The 21603-nt window shown below is 38.9% G+C and overlaps 1 protein-coding gene across 3 annotated transcripts in view; it reads left to right on the forward strand.

The window, feature by feature from the left end:
* ORC2 (origin recognition complex subunit 2) overlaps window positions 1-21603 on the forward strand; it is a 61709-nt gene that overhangs the window by 24557 nt on the left and 15549 nt on the right. For all 3 annotated transcript variants that reach the window (XM_058439782.1, XM_032755002.2, XM_058439785.1), the window contains exons 8-15: window positions 1645-1705; window positions 4016-4209; window positions 5936-6034; window positions 8456-8565; window positions 13212-13344; window positions 14182-14278; window positions 19279-19425; window positions 20334-20505. In XM_058439782.1, the coding sequence (XP_058295765.1) occupies window positions 1645-1705; window positions 4016-4209; window positions 5936-6034; window positions 8456-8565; window positions 13212-13344; window positions 14182-14278; window positions 19279-19425; window positions 20334-20505 (1013 nt within the window). The remainder of the gene's footprint in view (window positions 1-1644; window positions 1706-4015; window positions 4210-5935; window positions 6035-8455; window positions 8566-13211; window positions 13345-14181; window positions 14279-19278; window positions 19426-20333; window positions 20506-21603) is intronic.

Genomic DNA, 21603 nt, shown 5'->3' on the forward strand with positions numbered 1-21603 from the left:
TGAAGTAGAACAGAATTTTAAATTTCTGTTTTATAATTTTTTTAGTTATATATACATGTCTACTGGGTCAAGATGACAAAATGTAAAAATTTTTGAGGATCTTTATCAAAAAAGTTTGAGACATACTGTAATTCCATTGGTGAGGGATTAGCTCAGTTATTAGCGTGCTATTCTTTTTTTTTTTTTTTTTTTTTTCCCCTGAGGAAGAGTTTCACTATGTTGTCCAGGCTGGAGTCCAATGGCGTGACCTCGGCTCACCGCAACCTCCACCTCCCAGGTTCAAGCAATTGTCCTGCCTCAACCTCTCAAGTAGCTGGGATTACAGGCATGCACCAGCACGCCGGGCTAATTTTGTATTTTTAGTAGAGATGGGATTTCTCCATGTTGGTCAGGCTGATCTCGAACTTCCGACCTCAGGTGATCCGCCCACCTTGGCCTCCCAAAGTGCTGGCTTACAGGCATGATCCACTGCGCCCGGCCTAGAGTACTATTCTTAAAATCAAATCAGATTTTAATGACACCAGCAATCTATCACAAGACAATAAACTTAAATTTTTTTTGTCATATTGTCATGTTGACAAAATCACAGGGTACTTTAACTTTTTTATCAGTACTATTAGAAATTTACACGTATGTAACAGTGGATGTTTTAATGTGCTAACAACTTATGGTATTAAAGTATTCTATAAAAAAACAGACTTTGTACTTCTATAAAAAGTTATAATTTTTTAAATACAGAAAGTAAGAAAGTGTAAATCTCTCTTTCTCTCCTCAAAAAATGTAATACTTTAACACCAGTAAATTTCTAGCACATTAAAAGGCCCATTGCCATATACATAGGGGTGCCCTTTCCCTTTCATATTTATGATTGCTATATAATACTGTCTTCTAAAAAAATACTCTATTGGGCTGGACGCTGCGGCTCACACCCATAATCCTAGTACTTTGGGAGGCTAAGGTGGGCGGTTCACTTGAGGTCAGGAGTTTTAAGACCAGCCTGGCCAACATGGTGAAACCCTGTTTCTGCTAAAAATACAAAAATTAGCTGGGCATGGTGGCACGCGCCTATAATCACAGCTACTTGGGAGTCTGAGGCAGGAGAATGGTTTGAACCCAGGAGGTGGAGGTGGCAGTGAGGTGGAGTGAGCCAAAATCACGCCACTACACTCCAGCCTGGGTGATGCAGTGAGACTCTGTCTCAGGAAAAAAAAAAAAAAAATATATATATATATATATATATATATGCACACACACATACACACACACATATATATACACACATATATATACACACACACATATATATATTCATTCTACTAATCTGATAGGTGGAAGTAGTTCAAAAGGCTGATATACTCATGTTTTTTCTGTACATAATACAGTATATACATACTTTACAAATAATGTAGAATTCAATTTCTAGAATCACTCTAGTAATCCTTTGGAATTTGTTTCTTTTGTTATACCCTTTTTTTGCTCCAAATAATTCATTTGTCTTAATCTTCTAGTTCTAGGAACTAAGCTCATCTAGTTCTAATGCAGTCTATTGAAAGCAAAATTTTTTTCTTTTTTTCTAGCTTCTTTCACTCAGATCAGTCATTAACTTCCATGTTATTATTTAATGCTTTTTCTATTTTTAAACAGAACAATGACAAAAGTGAATTTCTGTCAACAGCACCTCGTAGTCTAAGAAAAAGATTAATAGGTACGTATTTCTTTTTACATGACGATTTTATAAAAAGTAACATCTAAACAAGAGGCAATAATAGTTAAGTATATAGGTTCTAGACTTAGACTGCTTGGTGTTTTGAATCTTTGGCTTTTAGTTGCAACACTTAGTTGCATGTCTTTCACATTGTAGTCAGTGTATACTGAAGTCAGCCAAAAAGTCTTTCCAATGAAATAACATGCCTTTTAATTGTTTTGAGACAGTTCGGAAATTATTCTACTGATTTATTTGGAAATTTTATAATGAAATAATATTAAATATTCATAGTTATACTGAATGCTAAACAAAATCAAGTAAACAGACATGGCTTCTGCCTTCTAGGAAATTAAAAATCATTTCAGATTTTTGAATATTTAACTTTGGGGCAAATGACTGGACCTTTATATATCAGGAAGATGTCAACGCCTTTCATAATGCTGACCCTTGACAATAATAGTATTAGCCAACATTGTTAAATTCAGGCTAACATCAGGGCTTCATACTTCATAGCCCTTTCTTTTCATGGTATGGATTTCATAGAGTTGTTAAAACTGTATTTTTAATCACCATAAAATTGGTAATGGTAAATGATTTGGTATATTAAAGCAGTAAAAGATCTGCATAGTTGTGATTGTTATTTCATGTCAACTATATCCCATGTCTTATGTTTTCTCCTCATCCCAAAGATGGGTTGTTTTTTAGAGAGAAGGTGAACTTCCCTCTTCCTTCTTAATCACCACAAAACATATATACCTGCATGGGGGAAGCATACATGTAAAGAAGGTAGAGATACTTTCTGGTACCTGCCACCACTTCTAACTGTGCATATACCATGAGTAGCAGTCAGTGCACATCTGAATCTGCTAAGCTATGTATGCCCACAAAATCAAGCCTTTTTTTTTTTCTTTTTTTTAATATCTACATTTGTTACATGCTGACTTGGGATAATCCTCTGCAGTATGTCTATTGTTCAGAATAAATATGCTGATTTGTTTAAAGTTTTTTTCACTCATATTTTGGAAGTTAGCTTTTAAAAACAGTTTTATGCCTGTTGAGTGTGAAACTGGCTTTATTCTTATTTGATAAGTGTAAAACTAGCTATATTATTTCTGGGGAGTTGTAGGGGTGAGGTTGTGGTTTGTTTAAAAAGATAATTCTTGAATCAACTCTGGGATGGTGTATGTGTATGTATTAGTAATAATTATAATAAGTACCATTTATTGAGTGCTATATTAGTATGACGTTTTCAGTAGGCAGCAACAGAAAATTCTGTAATGGCAGTTTAAGCCACAGACATTTAAGTATCTCACATCAAAACAAGTATGGAGATGCAAGTTCCATGGTTGATATATCATTAAGGACCCAGATTCTTCCTATCTTTTTACTCTGCCACCAGCATTTTTCATCTTTAGGTTTGATACTTCATATTGCAAAATGGCTTTCATAGCTTTAAACGATGGGTATAAATAGGGGCTTTTCTTCCGTAATTGAGGAAAATCTTTCCCAGAAGCTGCCAGCTATTTTCCCTCAATTCATTGGTCAAGGGGTCACATAGTCAACCATAGTCGTAGCGGAGGCTGGGAAAGCAGGTACCTAGAAGAGGAAAAAGGCAGTTACCATGATTCATCCCCTAGGGTGAGGCATATTGCCATATTTTGCAAAATTGGAGTTCTGTTAGCAAGGAAGAGGGAAAGAGAATGGTGTTAAGTACGATTAACAATTTCTGGCCGGGCGCGGTGGCTCACGCTTGTAATCCCAGCACTTTGGGAGGCCGAGGCGGTCAGATCACGAGGTCAGGAGATCCAGACCACGGTGAAACCCCGTCTCTACTAAAAATACAAAAAAAATTAGCCAGGCGTGGTGGCGGGCGCCTGTAGTCCCAGCTACTCGGAGAGGCTGAGGCAGGAGAATGGCGTGAACCCGGGAGGCGGAGGTTGCAGTGAGCCGAGATTGCGCCACTGCACTCCAGCCTGGGTGACAGAGCAAGACTCCGTCTCAAAAAAAAAATATATATATATATATAAAAAAAAAATTTCTATCACAGTTCCTGTGTGTCAGGCATTATTAGTGGCTTTATATACATTTCAATGTAATCTTCCTAATGGTTTATTAAACTACATACTATTAATTTGATAAATAAACTGGTGCTGAGAGAATTTGTTAATTAGCTCTGGTGAAATCATGAGCAGGTAATGACAAAACCAGAATTCAGACTCTTACTTCAGAGCCCCCACTCTTTGCTTTACCCCACAATGCCTCTCTTGTCAAACCATGAAATTGTCTGAATTGCTATTTTTCCCCCCACAGTTCCAAGGTCTCATTCTGACAGTGAAAGCGAATATTCTGCTTCCAACTCAGAGGATGATGAAGGGGTTGCACAGGAACATGAAGAGGACACTAATGCAGTCATATTCAGCCAAAAGATTCAAGCTCAGAATAGAGTAGTTTCAGCTCCTGTTTGCAAAGAAACACCTTCTAAGAGAATGAAAAGAGATGAAACAGTAAGTGAAGAGAGAGACTTTAACCTTGAAGAAAAATTGTGTAGTATCTCAAAGATAGGCTACCCTAAGAGATCCACATCTCTCAAAATAGTACTTTTTATTCACTTTTCTATATTTTCTCAGCCTTCCACATATTCCCACATATATTTGTTTCTACTTCTGAGCTTTCTTTTTCTGGCCTGTCTACATATTCATGAATTAATACCATAGTATATGCTAAATAGTATATGCTAAAAGTGACATCTCAATTCCGTTGTATAAAAATGAACTTTTTAGGCTGGGCGCGGTGGCTCATGCCTGTAATCCGAGCACTTTGGGAGGCCAAGGTGGGTGGATCACCTGAGGTCAGAAGTTTGAGACCAGCCTGGCCAACATGGTGAAACCTTGTCTCTACTAAAAACACAAAAATTAGCCAGGCGTGGTGATGTGTGCCTGTAATCCCAGCTACCCGGGAGGCTGAGGCAGGAGAATTGCTGGAACCCAGGAGGCAGAGGCTGTAGTGAACCAAGATCATGCCATTGCACTCTAGCCTGGGCAATAAGAACGAAACTCTGTCTCAAAAATAAATAAATAAATAAGTTTTTAAATAAGCTATGGGATTAGAATAAAAAATAACAAAAATAAAAAAATGAACTTTTAAGTAAATATTGATTGGACAATTGGAGGCATGAGTTCTCAGTGTATCTTGTTTTTGTACCATTGTCGATGTATTCAAGTCAGTGTAATGAATGATGTGGCTAGGGACCCATGTTGAGTCATTTGGAGGAACACTGCAGCCACCTTGGTTTTAGAAAAGGCTAATTATCCTGGTGCTCTGTCTAAAGGTTCAGAGCAATTGAGGAGCCTACTGCTTAAATAGCTTTCTGTCCCTTCCTTACCACCCTAGAGTTTAGTCCTGCCCCAAATCAGAAGAACAAATAGTGTGAGAAGAAAATTCCACTTGACTGGAATAGTAGGCCAGTTTTTGGTTTGTTTGTGGGTTTTTTCTTTTGTTACCTTGCAGTTGATTTCCTCCTCATTTTCACAGTACTTCAGCTCTACTAATATTAAAGGATTTGCTAAGACCATTTGAGGCCAGGCATGGTGGCTCATGCCTGTTATCCCAACACTTTGGGAGGGCAAGGTGGGAGGATTGCTTGAGGCCAGGAGTTTGAAACCAGCCTGGATAACATAATAAGACCCTGTCTCTGCAAAAAAAAAAAAAAATTAAAAAAATTAGTCAGGTGTAGTGGTGCATACCTGTAGTCCCAGCTACTTGGAAGGCTGAGGTGGGAGGATCCCTTGTGCCCAGGAGGTTGGGGGTACAGTGAGCCGTATTTGCACCGCTACACTGCAGCCTGAGTGACAGAGTGAGACCCTTCCTCAATAAAGAAAGGAAAAAAAAAAAAAAGACTTACTTGAGGAGAAACAAAGATCTTGATATGTAAAACCATCTCTCTTTTTTTAGTCTAAATGGAAATTACATACTGTAACTTAGGAATCATTTTTAGGAACAGACTACTACTTCACCTAGTCATTTCTTTAACTTATATGATCCTAGTAATTACTCAGTTTTATTACTGAAATTAAATATGCTTGGTCCTTAACTGGTACTGTTGCTTCAAAAAGAAAATACTACCAAGTAAAGAATTTCACGTGTCCTATTTTACATTAATATTACTGTCTGATTTTGATGTAAGACAGATATCTGAAGCTACTAAGGACTGACTACTCTGTTCACTTTCAGAGTGACTTAGTAGAAGAATATTTTGAAGCTCACAGCAGTTCAAAAGTTTTAACCTCTGATAGAACACTGCAGAAGCTAAAGAGAGCTAAACTGGATCAGGTATGTTGCAAGGAATGTTACTTTTAAATTTTTTTTACACTGTCCTGAAAAATGTGCTACGTAAGCAACAGATTTGAAAAGTATACACAAGTAGAATTATTGTTCTGATCAAATGAAACACAACTTAATGTGATTATTACTTCTTTTATTATATAAACAGTAAATAGGCCGGGCACACCTGGCTCATACCTGTAATCTCAGCACCTTGGGAGGCCAAGGGAGGAGGATTACGTGAACATAGGAGTTTGAGACCAGCCTGGGCAACATAGGGAGACCTCGTCGTTATTAAAATTTAAATAAATAAATAAATAATTTACTGGATTAGACAGACTATAATTATGCATTTTTCCCCTCTTACTCGTTTATTATTTCTTCAGGATCTATGACAATCATCAGGGTCATAGTTCCTTGATATCCATTTACTGTTTATCTCTGTTACTCATTTAACCTATATGTATTCACTAAACCTCACACTGGTCATAAAACAGCGACTGCAACCTGACTTTCTCTCAGTTACAAACTTTGCAAAAAGTAGAGGATATTCTACTTGAGGATATTATGGAAAACCTGCCCAGTGTGGTAAAGTAACAAGATTACTATGTACCATGGTTCCAGTAGCTCATTTTACAAAAAAAAAAAAAAAAATACCATACAGTTATACTTGCTGGGGTTTTACTTCTCTATGAGAGGAGACAGAACCATCTGAGTGAGAAAATCTTTGTCCGTAGTAATTGCAATTGATAATCTAAGTCCTGGCTCATTGGTATTGAGACTCAGATCAGAGAATATAAGCAATATGGGAGAAGGACACATGAATCTAGGCTCACAATAGGACTTCATCAGACTTAGAGGCAAAAAGATCTCTAAGAGGATGAAAGAAACACCTGTCAGTGAGGGAGAGGAAAGCCTTTCATTGGTCGTAAACATAGCATAGCTAACCAGTACAATCTTCAGTAGCATGTGACAATAAGCATTTATTTTTCATGTCTGCAAGTGAGTCAGAGGTTGGTTGATCTAGGATTTGCTCCATATTTCTCTTCCTCGTTGGACCAGCAGGCTAGCTGAGGCATGTTATCCTCATGACAGTGGCAGAGGCATAAGAGAAAAGTGGGAAAACACACAATCTCTTACAGCCCAGGCTCAAAACTAGATTGTCAGTTCTGCTTCATTCTAGTACAGCTGGATATTGGGGTCGAAAGTGCAGTTTTCCATGAATATTAATTAAAGTTTGAAATGAGGCTGGGCATGGAGGCTCACACCTGTAATACTAGCACTTTGGGAGGCCAAAGCAGGAGGATCACAAGGTCAGGAGTTTAAGAGCGGCCTGCCCAACATGGTGAAACCCCATCTCTACTAATACTACAAAAATTAGCCAGGCGTGGTGGCACGCGCCTGTAATCCCAGCTACTCAGGAGGCTGAGGCAGGAGAATCACTCGAACCTGGGAGGTGGAGTTTGCAGTGAGCTGAGATCGCGCCACTGCACTCCAGGCTGGGTGACAGGCTGGGTGTCTCAAAAAAAAAAAAAAAAAGTTTGAAATGAAAGTACATACATGAGATAACATTCTAGCATTCACACTCAAGTGTGAGTATGCTCAGAGAATCTAGTGTAAATGACTTCTGGAAAAGATATTAGTGCTTTCTCTGCTTTTTCAGGGCTCTGAACTCAGAAGAGATAAGAGAGTTGTTTTTTTTTTTTAACTACCTATTTAACAATTTTACTTAAAGGTAGTTCTGTTTGCTTTAACTGTGATTAAATAAACACTGTACAAGCCAGAGTACCTGGAATATTCATCACAACTCTAATCTTCAGTATTTAAAGAATATTTTACTTGAAAGGTGGTGGAATCATGAAAACATGGTAGTGCCAAAGTGAAGAACCATATGTAGCTTTTTGCTAGAGTTTTCATTTCAAAAAATGATCTCTGATTCATCAGCATGAATTTCCAAGTTTGGGGTACAGGGCAATGCACTTTCCTCAGTTTGTTTATATTATTGTTTTTAAAAATTTGCAATACTTACCAAAGATAAAGGATTTGTTAGAAACAGCTTTTGGAAGAGGAGCAGTGATATAGGTTTATTTTACTAATGATAATAGTAAGTAAATTATAAAGAACTTTTAATGTTTTCTGAGAAATTAAAGCCTTATTCTTGGAGTTTATAATCATTTAAGTGGTTCTGGACAAAACTTACCAAATTCTTTACTGTTATTACTAAAAAGAATGTTAACAATTTTAAGAAAACAAACAAATTTTTTTTAAGAATTTTGTTTATCAGTTGATATACTCATTGCCAAACCAGATTAAAGTAATATTCCAATTGGATTGGCTTCTTCTAAGCTCTACTTCTAAGGAAATTGTTTGGATTGATTTGCTGTCTGTGGTTTGAGAATGACTTTTTTCCCCTCCTCCTTTTTTTTAAAGCAAACTTTGCGTAACTTATTGAGCAAGGTTTCCCCTTCCTTTTCTGCCGAACTTAAACAACTAAATCAACAGTATGAAAAATTATTTCATAAATGGATGCTGCAATTACAGTAAGTATTATCGTTACAAACCCTTGTAAAATAAAGAATAATATATATTTACATGAATCTTTATATTAAAGTAAGTTAACATTTTTCGTTTTACAGTGAGTTTGAGATATTTAGTCATATATAAAAATAAATGTAAAAATAGACATTATGACTCAGATATAGAAATGTCACTTTATTGTATGACTCTTCCCAGAAATTCTACAGTTTTTAAGAAATTTGTGTTTATCAGACTTGACAGCCATTGATAAGATAAATAGCATTTCTTAGAATTATGTTATTGGTGTAAAAAACTTGAATATTTCATTTGTCAAGATTAATAAATATAACAATTAGAAAAAAAAAATTAGAAAGTTTTCCACAGCATAGTTCTTGAAATGAAAGGATAATATTTACTTTAATCTTATGTATGTGTACTACAGACTTTCAGAATTTTATGAACAGATTTGTTCTATAAGCATTATTTTACTATTTTAACATTATTTCCTAGAATATTTTTTCACTTTTATTATTTTCACACACCTCAGATTAAATTTTAAATTTCCATTAAAACGCCTAGAAGAATGATTGAAATCAAAACATAATACTTTCTTTTTATGATAATTACTTTTATCCTTGCAGTTAAAAAGACTTGAACATAAGGAAGTGCTTAAAATGTACACTAATGTGAATATACATGCACACTCACAGTTACATTGTCACTGAGGTAAATAAGAGGGTAGATCCATGGGCCAGGCACTGTGACCCATACCCATAATCCCAGTGCTTTGGGAGGCCAAGGCAGGAGGATTGCTTGAGCCCAAGGGTTTGAGAGACTCTGTCTTAAAAAAAAAAAAAAAAAAAAAAAAGTTATGCTAGGAAGGGAATGATTAACTTGCTGCAAGAACCTCGGCTTCTCTCAATAACTATTTATGGATCTATGCATTATAAATTTGTAAGCTCTTCACTCTAATCCCATCCCCAGCCCATCATTATTTTTTTCTCCCAGTATGTCAACTTAGATAACTTAATTTGCTTTGCTTCTCAGATGAGACCTTATAGTCAGCAAGTTCACTGGAATTGCTAGCTCTCTGAATTCCTTGCCTCTTTATTTCTGCAGCTTTGACCTTGGTAATCTCTACCTTTGGAGGTTACCTCTTTTCTGTTCTTCCATTTCTAGGTTATTGTGCATTGCCAGAGAGCATCATATAAATACTGTTTCTGCTTGACCTTCGTAAACAATCACGGAGTTGGACTTTAGCTTGACCTCTAGTGCTTGGTGTTCTGGGTGGTCTCATTCACTCTTCTGGCTTCAGTTGTTTTCTGTATATGAATAACTCATGTAACTGTTAACCTCCAACCCATACCTCACTCTCAGTAGCAGACCTGGATATCTGAATGTATATTAGAAGTTTCTACTTGGATGTCCTGTAAATAATTCAACATACATAAAATTAAACTCATCTGAAATCCACTGTTCCCACCTGCCCCTGCTATCCAGCAGAGTGAATGACTGAATGTTAGTCACTCCATTTGTGTAGTTGCCTATGGCAGAAAACTGAGTCATTCTTTTTTTTTTTTCTTTTCTTTTTAAGAGACAGTCTCACTCTGTCACCCAGAATGGTGTGAATACAGCTCAAGGAGCCCCAACCTCCTGGGCTCAAGCAATCCTCCCACCTCAGCTTCCCAAATAGCTGGGTCCATAGTTGTGCGCCACCATTCCTGGGCTAATTTTTTTTATTTTTTATTGTGTAGAGATGAGGTCTCACCATCTTGCCTAGGCTGGTCTCAAACCCCTGGGCACAAGCAGTTCTCTGCCTTGGCTTCCGAAACTGCTGGGATTACAGGCGTGAGCCACAGCGCCCAGCCCTGAGTCATTCTTCAGTATTCTTTTCCTCACTCTCCACATCTAATCAGTCTCCAAATCTTATTGGTTTGACTTTCTATAAAGTTCTTGACATTTTAACATTGTTCTCCATGACAGCTAAGTTAATCTTCCACAGTTTTGTTCCTTCCTATCCATTCCCCAAATATAGCCAATGTGATCTTTCTGAAAAGAACATGTTACTTTCCTACTTAAAACCTTTCTGTTAACCCCTCATTAGTTACTTTTAAATGCTCATTCTTGGCTGGGCATGGTGGCTCACGTCTATAATTCCAGCACTTTGGGAGGCCAAGGTGGGTGGATCACCTGAGGTCAGGAGTTCGAGACCAGCCTGACCAACATAGTGAAATCCTGTCTCTACTAAAAATACAAAGTTAGCCAGGCTTGGTGGGGCACGCCTGTAATCCCAGCTACTTGGGAGGGTGAGGCAGAACAATTGCTTGAACCCGGGAGGCGGAGGTTGCAGTGAGCCAAAATTGCGCCACTGCACTCCAGCCTGGGTGACAGAGCAGGACTCCATCTCAAAATAAATAAATAAATGCTCATTCTCCTTGGAAGAGTGAATTAATGGTTTAGTATGACTTAACAAGTCCTTTGTTACTTGACCTCTTATCAATTTCTATCAGTTTCAACTCTGCTTCAGCCTGTAAAACTTTTTAGGACTTTTTTTTTTTTTTTTTTGAGACAGAGTCTTGCTCTGTTGCCCAGGCTGGAGTGCAGTGGCACAATCTTGGCTCACTGCAAGCTCCGCCTCCCGGGTTCGCGCCATTCTCCTGCCTCAGCCTCCTGAATAGCTGGGACTACAGGCGCCCGCCACCACGCCCAGCTGATTTTTTTGTATTTTTAGTAGAGACGGGATTTCACTGTGTTAGCCAGGATGGTCTCCATCTCCTGACCTCGTGATCCGCCTGCCTCGGCCTCCCAAAGTGCTGGGATTACAGGCGTGAGCCACCACGCCCAGCCTTTTTAGGGCTTTTATTGGCAATGGTCTCCCTTGCCTCCAGTCATCTGTCATCTGAAAAGTAATAGAAGCTACAGTGAAGCTACTGAACAAATTAGAACTAGAAGCTTGGTATACAGATAATAAAATTGTGCCTTTACCTTGTATGAGTTTGGAATAAATATTTATTTATTTATTTATTTAAGATGGAGTCTTACTCTGTTGCCCAGGCTGGAATGTGGTGATGTGATCTCAGCTCTCTGCAATCTCCACCTCCCAGGTTCAAGCAATTCTCCTGCCTCAGCCTCCCAAGTAGCTGGGATTACAGGTGCCTGCCACCATGCCCAGCCAATTTTTGTATTTTCAGTAGAGACAGGATTTCACCATGTTGGCCAGGCTGGTCTCGAATTCCTGGCCTCAAGTGACCCACCTGCCTCGACCTCCCAAAGTGCTGGGATTACAGGCGTGAGCCATCATGCCCGGCCAATAATAATTTTAAAAAAAAATAGTTTTTTTTTTAGGAAGGAAGAGGAAGAACTGGGATGGCTGAATCACTAAATATTGATTCCTGGCCTTGCACGGTAGCTCATGCCTGTAATCCCATCACTTTGAGAAGCTAAGGCAGGCACATCACCCGAGGTCAAGAGTTCGAGACCAACATGGTGAAACCCCGTCTCTACTAAAAATATAAAAATTAGCCAGGCATGGTGGTGGGTGCCTATAATCCAGCTGCTCGGGAGGCTGAGGCAGGAGAATCGCTTGAACCCGGGAGGCAGAGGTTGCGGTGAGCTATGATGGTGCCACTACACTCCAGCCTGGGCGATAGAGCAAAAAAAAAAATTATTATTAATTAGTTAATTTTTTTTTACAGACACTGTCTTACTCTGTTGCCCTGGCTGGAGTGCAGTGGCACCATCATAGCTCACTGCAGCCTCAAACTCCTTGGCTTAAGTGATCCTCCCAGCTCAGCCTCCTGAGTAGCTGGAACTGTAGGCACCTGCCACCACACCCAGATAATTTTTTAATTTTATTCTTCTTTTTTTTTTTCAAGATGGAGTCTCGCTCTGTCGCCCAGGCTGGATTGTGGTGGCGGGATCTCGGCTCACTGCAAGCTCCGCCTTCCGGGTTCACGCTATTCTCCTGCCTCAGCCTCCCGAGTAGCTGGGACTACAGGCGCCCGCCACTGCGCCCAGCTAATTTTTTTTTTTTTGTATTTTTAGTAGAGACGGGGTTTCACCGTGGTCTCCATCTCCTGACCTCGTGATCCGCCCACCTCGGCCTCCCAAAGTGCTGGGATTACAGGCGTGAGCCACCATGCCCGACCTAATTTTTTTTTTAAATAAAAATATTTTTGGCTAGACATGGTGGCTCACACCTGTAGTCCCAGCAATTTTGGGGGCCAAGGCAGGTGGATTACTTGAGCCCAGGAGTTCAAGACCAGCCTGGGCAACATGGCAAAAGCCCATCTCTAGTAAAAATATAAAAATTAGCCAGGTGTGGTGGTGCACAGCTGTAGCCCCAGCTTCTTGGGATACTGACGCTGAAGAGTTGCTTGAACCTGGGAGGCTGAGGTTGCAGTGAGCCAAGAGTGCCACTGGACTCCAGTCTGGGTGACAGAATGACTCTGTCTCAAAAAAAAAAAAAAAAAAAAGACACATATATATACATACATGAAAAACTTTTTTGCGTTTGCCTTCCCAAAATTCTGGGATTACAGGCTTGAGCCAGTGCGCCTACCCCTTTCCTGTATTTTTTATAAACGTAATTTAAGGAAACTGGTTGATAATAAAATTGGCAATAAGAGGTATTGAAGTTTAATTTCATGAATACTGTCTTTCCTAACAGCCTTGGGTTCAACATTGTGCTTTATGGTTTGGGTTCTAAGAGAGATTTACTAGAAAGGTTTCGAACCACTATGCTGCAAGATTCCATTCACGTTGTCATCAATGGCTTCTTTCCTGGAATCAGTGTGAAATCAGTAAGTTTCAAAAATGTTAAAGGGAAAAACATTATATCCTCTGCCAATTCATGCCCCCACATAAATGAGGATGGAGTATTAAAGAATTTTTGTTTTAGCCTTCACGGTAGTAGGATTGTATAGTGCTTAATACCATGTGTTTGGACTCAGAAGAATCTAGCTTTAAAACCATCTTTGAATGTCCTACATTGTAACTGACATGTATTAAAACTTAGGAAAATGTTAGCTTTGTTTACTACACTGAGTATCAGTGGTGCTTCTGAAGGAGGGAATTATGGGGTCTTCAGTTTTGTTATAAACTATGAAAAAGCTTTATTAGGCAAAAACTACATGCTGTGAAAATGCTTTAAAATGCAACAGGATGTAATGTGAAGACTGTAGTTTTACAATACATTTATCATAGATCATTTTTATTTCAAATGCTTAATATCTCTTTATCATTTGAACATGAAATCTTTTGGGTGCTGGATATTGAGCCATGTAGTATTCCTTTTTTAAAGTGTCTGTAGTGTTTGTGTCCTGTTTCCTTTGATAGAACTGTAGTTTTCTAATGTTTCTCACGTTCTTGGGAGCTTTTTCATTTGGTTTTGCTGCCCTCTTATATTACCTATTACCTTTACATCTTTGCTATTCTTTTCTGTTTTCTTTTAGCCACAACTTAGGCAAAAAACAATGAATTAGATATACTCAAGTACTAGTAGAATTTTTTAAAGTTATTTTTTAAACTTTTGGGAAATCCAAATTCATTTTTAATTTATAAAAAAAGGTTTGATTTTCTAGTTGTATATGACAATAAATTGTAATTAATGTGGTACCTCTTGCACATTCATGATATAGGTCCTGAATTCTATAACAGAAGAAGTCCTCGATCATATGGGTACTTTCCGCAGTATACTGGATCAGCTAGACTGGATAGTAAACAAATTTAAAGAAGGTAACATGAAGTAGATGCTCTGTAGTTTTAGGATAAAGTTAAGCATATACTTCTACTTATTCATGTATTTATATACATACAATATTATTATTATTATTTTTGAGACAGTCTCTCTGTTGCCCAGCCTGGAGTACAGTGGCACGATCATGGCTCACTGCAGCCTTGACCTTCTGGGCTCAAGCAGTTCTCCCACTTCAGCCTCTCAGGTAGCTCAGATCACAGGTGTGGGCCACTGTGCCCGGCTAATTTTTTATTATTTGTAGAGATGAGGTCTCGCTATGTTGCCCAGGATAGTCTTGAACTTCTGGGCTCAAGCAGTCCTCCTGCCTTTGCCTCCCAAAGGGCTGAGATTATAGGTGTGAGCCACCACACCTGGCCCAAAAAGATTATTTTAATAATGGCGTTTATCTTGGTGCTCTAAAAAAGTTTGTCCTTTTTCTATGAACTTTTTCCGTGAACTTAACAGGAAAGAAAAATGTTAGTCCCACTTTCTTAAGTTTGTATATCCAAAAGCCTCTTTCTGTTTATAAAACACTCCAAAAGTGCAGTGGCGCGATTTTGGCTCACTGCAACCTCCGCCTCCCGGGTTCAAGCAATTCTCCTGCCTCAGCCTCCCAAGTAGCTGGGATTACAGGTGTGCACCACCAAGCCCGGCTAATTTATTTCAGAATAATTTTCAGATTTTGTTTTGCTTGTGTAAAGTGCCTCCACTGGAGTGGTATTTTTATATTGTTTAATGTTTTTATAAAACATTATTTCTTGGCTGGGCGCAGTGGCTGACGCCTGTAATCCCAGCACTTTGGGAGGCCGAGCTGGGTAGGTCACCTGAGGTCAGGAGTTCGAGACCAGCCTGGCCAATATGGTGAAACCCCATCTCTACAAAAATACAAAAAAATTAGCCAGGCGTGGTGGCACATGCCTGTAGTCCCAGCTACTTGGGAGGCTGGGGCAGGAGAATTGCTTGAGCCCAGGAGGCAGAGATTGCAGTGAGCCAAGATCATACCACTGCACTCCAGCCTGGGTGATAGAGTGAGACTCTATCTAAAAATAAATAAATAAAACATTATTTCTTTATTCTGTGTACATATCATTACATTGGAATAATTTTATATACTAAGATCTCTGATTCTTTTGGTGTGAATGTTTTGGTTATGTCAGTATGTCAGAAAATTGGAAATATATAGTCTCTGACGGTTAATTGCCATTTAGTAATGACTAAATTAAGACTTAAGAGAAGTAATTGAGAATGCCTAACTGCTTTGATGGATAATTTTTTTGATAATGACAATAATCCTAGGTCTGTTTCCATAGTACTTTTATCTTGTCAGTATTCTAGCATGTTCTTTAGTTTTGTCTTCATTTTGTTTCCAACCTGAAAAGCTTTCTGTCCCAAATTTCCTTTCACACTTCTACACCCATTTTATCCGCAGTTCTTAAATGGACAGTATACTTTTTTTTTTTTTTTTTTTTTTTTAAAACACAGTCTTACTCTCTCACCCAGGCTGGAGTCCAGTGGCACAAACACAGCTCACTACATCCTAAACCTCCTGGGCCCAAGTGATCCTCCCAACTCAGCCTCCCCATTAGCTGGGACTACAGGCACACACCACCTGCCTGGCTATTGTTAAAATTTTTTGTAGAGATGGAGTCTCACTGTGTTGCCCAGGCTGGTCTCAAATTCCTAGGCCTCAAGGGATACTCCTGCCTGGGCCTTCCAAAGTGCTGGGATTACAGGCATGAGCCCAGCCAGACAATATACATTTTTATACCAACTCTACACATTTGAAAACAGGTAGTTGATTCTCATTATTCACAAATTGTATAATAGCAAATTTACCTGCTTGCTAACATTTATTTATAATCCCCAAATCAATATTCTTGGCACTTTTGCACAGTGAAACATGGCACAGAGTGGCCAAAAGTTTGCATTGCCCAATGTACATATTCTAAGCAGAGGTCAAACAAGGCAATGCTTTGCCTTCTTGTTTCAACTCTCATACTATAAACAAGCATCCTTTTCGCAGTCTGTTCAGTGCTACGTTTTTCATTTTTCTGCTTTTGTGTTGGTGATTTGGCTGTTTAAAATGGCCCGCAAGCATAGTGTTAAAATGCTATCTAGTGTTCCCAAGCACAAGAAGGCTGTGATGTGCCTTGGGGAAAAAAATACCTGTGTATATAAACTTCCTTCAGTTATGAGTTATAGTGTTCTTGACTGTGGGTTCCATGTTAATAGACCAACAGTGTATATTAAAAATAAAGTTGCCCTTAAGCTGGGTGCGGTGGCTCACACCTGTAATCCCAGCACTTTGGGAGGCCGAGGCAGGTGGATCACTTGAGGTTAGGAGTTTGAGACCAGCCTGAGCAACATGGTGAAACCCTGTCTCGACAAAAGATACAAAAAATTAGCCGGTCCTGGTGGTGCGCACCTGTAATCCCAGCTAGTCGGGAGGCCGAGACAGGAGAATCGCTTGAACCTGGGAGCTGGAGGTTGCAGTGAGCCAAGATCACATCACTGGACTCCAGCCTGGGCAATAGAGCAAGATTCCATCTCCAAAAAAAGTAAATAAATAAAAATAAAATTGCCTTTAAACAGAAACACACATAAAACAAAGTTATATATTGAACCTAACCCTGTATTTCCTCTGGGAACAGTGGTTCAGTATTCAATAATTCAGGATTTGCAGCAGCATAGAACTTAATATAATGAGAGTCAAGTATATATTTCCCAGAACCCTAAAACTACTGCATATGTGAACAGATCTTATTCATTGATTACGTAGGCATATAGTGAATTACTAGCAGGTTATCGTAAGACAAACAAATCTGTTTAGTTTGTTTTCAGTTCTTTCAACCTTATTATTTAATTAAAAATCAATTGCTGCAATATTTATTCCTTTAATAATTTTGGCTTGTTTTTCTGTATTGTCTTTAGTTTTCAACATAAGTTCTCCTACTTAAAGAATAATAGAAGCATTGCTTTTTATTTCCTTACCACAGATCCTTGTAAGAGCCCAGTATTGTTCGTATGCTCATTAAAATGGATGCCTAAGTCACTTTATATTTGTGTGCGTCTGTGTGTATACATATGTTTGGTTTTGGGTGTTTTTGGTTTTGATACTGTTAAGTATGATGACTTCTAGATTTCAGGGAACTTGGGATTTTCACAAGATATCATCTCAGAATCTTTGTCACTATATTGTCTCTCTTACCCATCTACCCCCGAGTAGAAGAGAAATTTACTTACTCTCTGAAAGACTTAATACTCTATCACGTATGCCAAGTTTCCAGAGAGACTTATCAATACCTGTGGCTTTTAAATATACATTAAAAATAAAAGTTACCTGATTCTGCTGCCCTTTCACACTATTTTATTTTTCTATTTTCATACGGTTTCAGTATTTTTGAAGACATGTCCTGCCTTCTATTTTTTCTTTTTTTTTTTTTTTTTTTTACCTATTTCATTCTAATGTCTTTCCTCTGTGCTATCAGAACTGTATGCTTGATCACCTGTAACTTTCTTCTTGCCAAGCCCAGTGACCTTGGCTCATCCTTTATCTTGATCTCTGCTGTATTTGATAGTGTCAACAGCTCCATCCTCTAAATTCCTCCTTCACTGATTTTATAATTTATCTGAACTTCCTGATGCCTTGAGCAGTATCCTAACCCCCACCCCCCACCCACCCCTTTTTGGTCTCCTTTGGCTTTTGTGATAATCTGGGTTTTCTATATAATCTCTGAGAGCATTATATATAATGCTTTCTGAGAACTCCTTTTGGTTTTTTTGGTATCCCTCCACTCTCACATTGTAATAAAACATGCATAGATTCACCTCCAATCTATTGTATACATCTTGCCTGTTTTCCATGCCTTATTTTTTTTTTTTTTTTTGAGACAGAGTCTTGCTGTCGCCCAGGCTGGAGTGCAGTGGCGCCATCTCAGCTCACTGCAGGCTCCGCCTCCCGCGGTTCACGCCATTCTCCTGCCTCAGCCTCCCGAGTAGCTGGGACTACAGGCGCCCGCCACCTCGCCAGGCTAATTTTTTGTATTTTTAGTAGAGATGGGGTTTCACTGTGTTAGCCAGGATGGTCTCGATCTCCTGATCTCGTGATCCGCCTGCCTCGGCCTCCCAAAGTGCTGGGATTACAGGCGTGAGCCACCGCGCCTGGCCCCCATGCCTTATTAAAGCTGCTTTCTTTAGGCTGGGCACAGCGGCTCACACATGTAATACCACCACTTTAGGAGGCCGAGGCGGGCAGATGACTTGAGCTGACAAGTTTCAGACCAGCCTGGGCAACATGATGAAACCCCATCTCTACAAAAAATATAAAAATCAGCTAGGTGTGGTGGTACACGCCTATAGTCCCAGCTACTCGGGAGGCTGAGGTGGAAGGATGGCTTGAGCCCTGGATGTCAGGGTTGCAGTGAGCTGAGATCACACCACTGCACTCTAGCCTGGACAAGAGAGCCAGAACTTGTCTTAAAAAACAAAACAAAAAAGCTGCTTTCTGTAGGGCCTGACTTGAGTGCTAATCATGTCTTGTCTATTTTATGAGTAAATGACATATCTTCTCAAATAAATTACATACCCCTAAGCAATCATTATTTTATCCTATACTACTTTATTTTTTAATACCTAGGCATTATGTGTGGTAGAGGAAATAATCACTGAAATATCACTAAAAATAATAATTGCAGCTGGACATGGTGGTTCACATCTGTGATCCTAGCACTTTGGGAGGCCAAGTTGAGTCCAGGAGTTCAAGACCAACCTGGGCAACTTAGTGAGACCCCATCTCTACCAAAAAAACAATTAGCCAGGCATGGTGGTATGTGCCTGTAGTTCCAGGTAATCGGGAGGCTGAGGTGGGAGGATTGCTTGAGCCCAGGAGTTGGAGGCTGCAGTGAGCTATGATTGTACCACTGCACTCTAGCCTAGGCAACAGAGTGAGACCCTCTAAATATAATAATAATAATAATAATTGGATTTCTTTTCTTTTTAGATTCTTCTTTAGAACTCTTCCTTCTCATCCACAATTTGGATAGCCAGATGTTGAGAGGAGAGAAGAGCCAGCAAATCATTGGTCAGTTGTCATCTTTGCATAACATTTACCTTATAGCATCCATTGACCACCTCAATGCTCCTCTCAGTAAGTTAAATGTTACTATTTTTCCTTCTAGAGATATCAGTCTTACAAGACAAATTCTATTAATGTAAATCAGAAAGTTTTTACTGTTTTTAGTATGCTTTTTCCCCTTTTACATGTTTAAAAACACAGGTTGCCAAAAAGGTCTTCTCAATCTAATTTAGAACATAATTTTTGGAAATAAAAATTCAGATACTAAATGAAGATGTTTTAGTCTAAAGTTAAATGGAGGTAAAAGACCCAACTATTATTTTGGTCTCTTTCTCTTCTTGTAATATTGCAACATTTATTTTATGAACTTAATTTATAGACTTTCTAATAATCCTATAGAAGAAAATGTTAAGGCCGGGCGCGGTGGCTCACGCTTGTAATCCCAGCACTTTGGGAGGCCAAGGCGGGCAGATCACGAGGTCAGGAGATCGAGACCACGGTGAAACCCCGACTCTACTAAAAAATACAAAAAATTAGCCGGGCGTGGTGGCGGGCGCCTGTAGTCCCAGCTACTCGGAGAGGCTGAGGCAGGAGAATGGCGTGAACCCGGGAGGCGGAGCTTGCAGTGAGCCGAGATTGCGCCACTGCACTCCAGCCTGGGCAACAGAGCGAGACTCCGTCTCAAAAAAAAAAAAAAAAAAAAAAAGAAGAAAATGTTAAAACATTACTAATTTTTTAAAAAGAATGCATTGGTAGTGCTAAGATTTTAATTTATTCTTAATGTGAAAATAAAGGTTCAGATGTTGGTTGAAAATAAAATTAGATTGTGAGTTACTGATTTAGATATGGAAGTGGCAAAAATGAAAAACTTGGGGATTCATTTTTATTTAATCCTTTCTCATTCTTTTGTAAAGTGGAATCTAGTAACATGACAATATGAAAATAATTTGTAATTCTTGTTTTCTTTGCTCATGTGCTAGTGTGGGATCATGCAAAGCAGAGTCTTTTTAACTGGCTGTGGTATGAAACTACTACATATAGTCCTTATACTGAAGAAACCTCCTATGAGAACTCTCTTCTGGTAAAGCAGTCTGGATCCCTGCCACTTAGCTCCCTTACTCATGTCTTACGAAGCCTTACCCCTAATGCAAGGTAAGGATGAAAACCATATTTCTTTTTTAAAAACTATACATTTTAAGATATGTACTACTAGGTTTTAATGGGGATACTGAAGTCCCTAGTTAGTTGAAGGATTAAGTGAAATTATAGTAATAATAGTTTCCAGTACTGGATTATGGAGTAGGCAGACAAGTCAACAGTAGTCTATCAAATTGCCCAGTAATAAAGCGAGAATACCAGCTTTTTATTTCTTAATATATTTTGATATTTCTGAATATGAGCACCTGACTGGTCATAATGGAGAAAAAGCAGACTTTTCATGACTTTTACTTAAATTTTATGGTAATTTTTCATTACATATTGAACATTCCGATCCAAACAGTGAGTACTTTATATGCAATACCTCATTTGATCCTAACTAAGGTAGATAGTCAGTGGCACAAAGTCTTTGATCCAGATATGCCAGCTCCAAAACTCATGCTCTTAAACATCACTGTATTATGTCTCCAGTCAAGCCCTTACAGCAGCCTAACCTAGAGGCATATCTGAATTAATAAATGCAAGCTGGTTATAGCATAAGCCAGCAAAAAATAAATTGCATAATTAGCTGGACGCAGTGGCCCACGCCTGTAACACCAGCACTTTGGGAGGCCAAGGCAGGCAGGTCACTTGAGATCAGGAGTTCGAAACCAGCCTGGCCGACATGGGGAAACCCCATCTCTACCAAAAATACAAAAATTAGCCAGGTGTGGTGGCATACACCTGTAGTCCCAGCTACTCAAGAGGCTGAGGCCGGAGAATTGCTTGAACCCAGGAGGCAGAGGTTGCAGTGAGCTGAGATTGCACCACTGCACTCCAGCCTGCGCAACAGAGCGAGACTCTGTCTCAAAAAAATAAGAAAGAAATTGCATAATTAGCCTGTTGAAAGAAGCTTTTAGTAACAAACTTTACCTCCTGACAAAAGCATAAAATTATAGAATTATATTTAACAAGATGAAGTGTTGAAAAATAACAAACCTTGCTGAGGATAGATAAGAGCTGGATAGATGAAAAGAAATATTGTGTTCTTGGGTAGGTAGATTAAATATTATAAGAGTAGCAATTCTTTCCAAGTTAGAAATGTGTTAGACT

Source organism: Hylobates moloch, unplaced genomic scaffold (assembly GCF_009828535.3).
Source record: "Hylobates moloch isolate HMO894 unplaced genomic scaffold, HMol_V3 SCAFFOLD_1, whole genome shotgun sequence".
NCBI lineage: Eukaryota > Metazoa > Chordata > Mammalia > Primates > Hylobatidae > Hylobates > Hylobates moloch.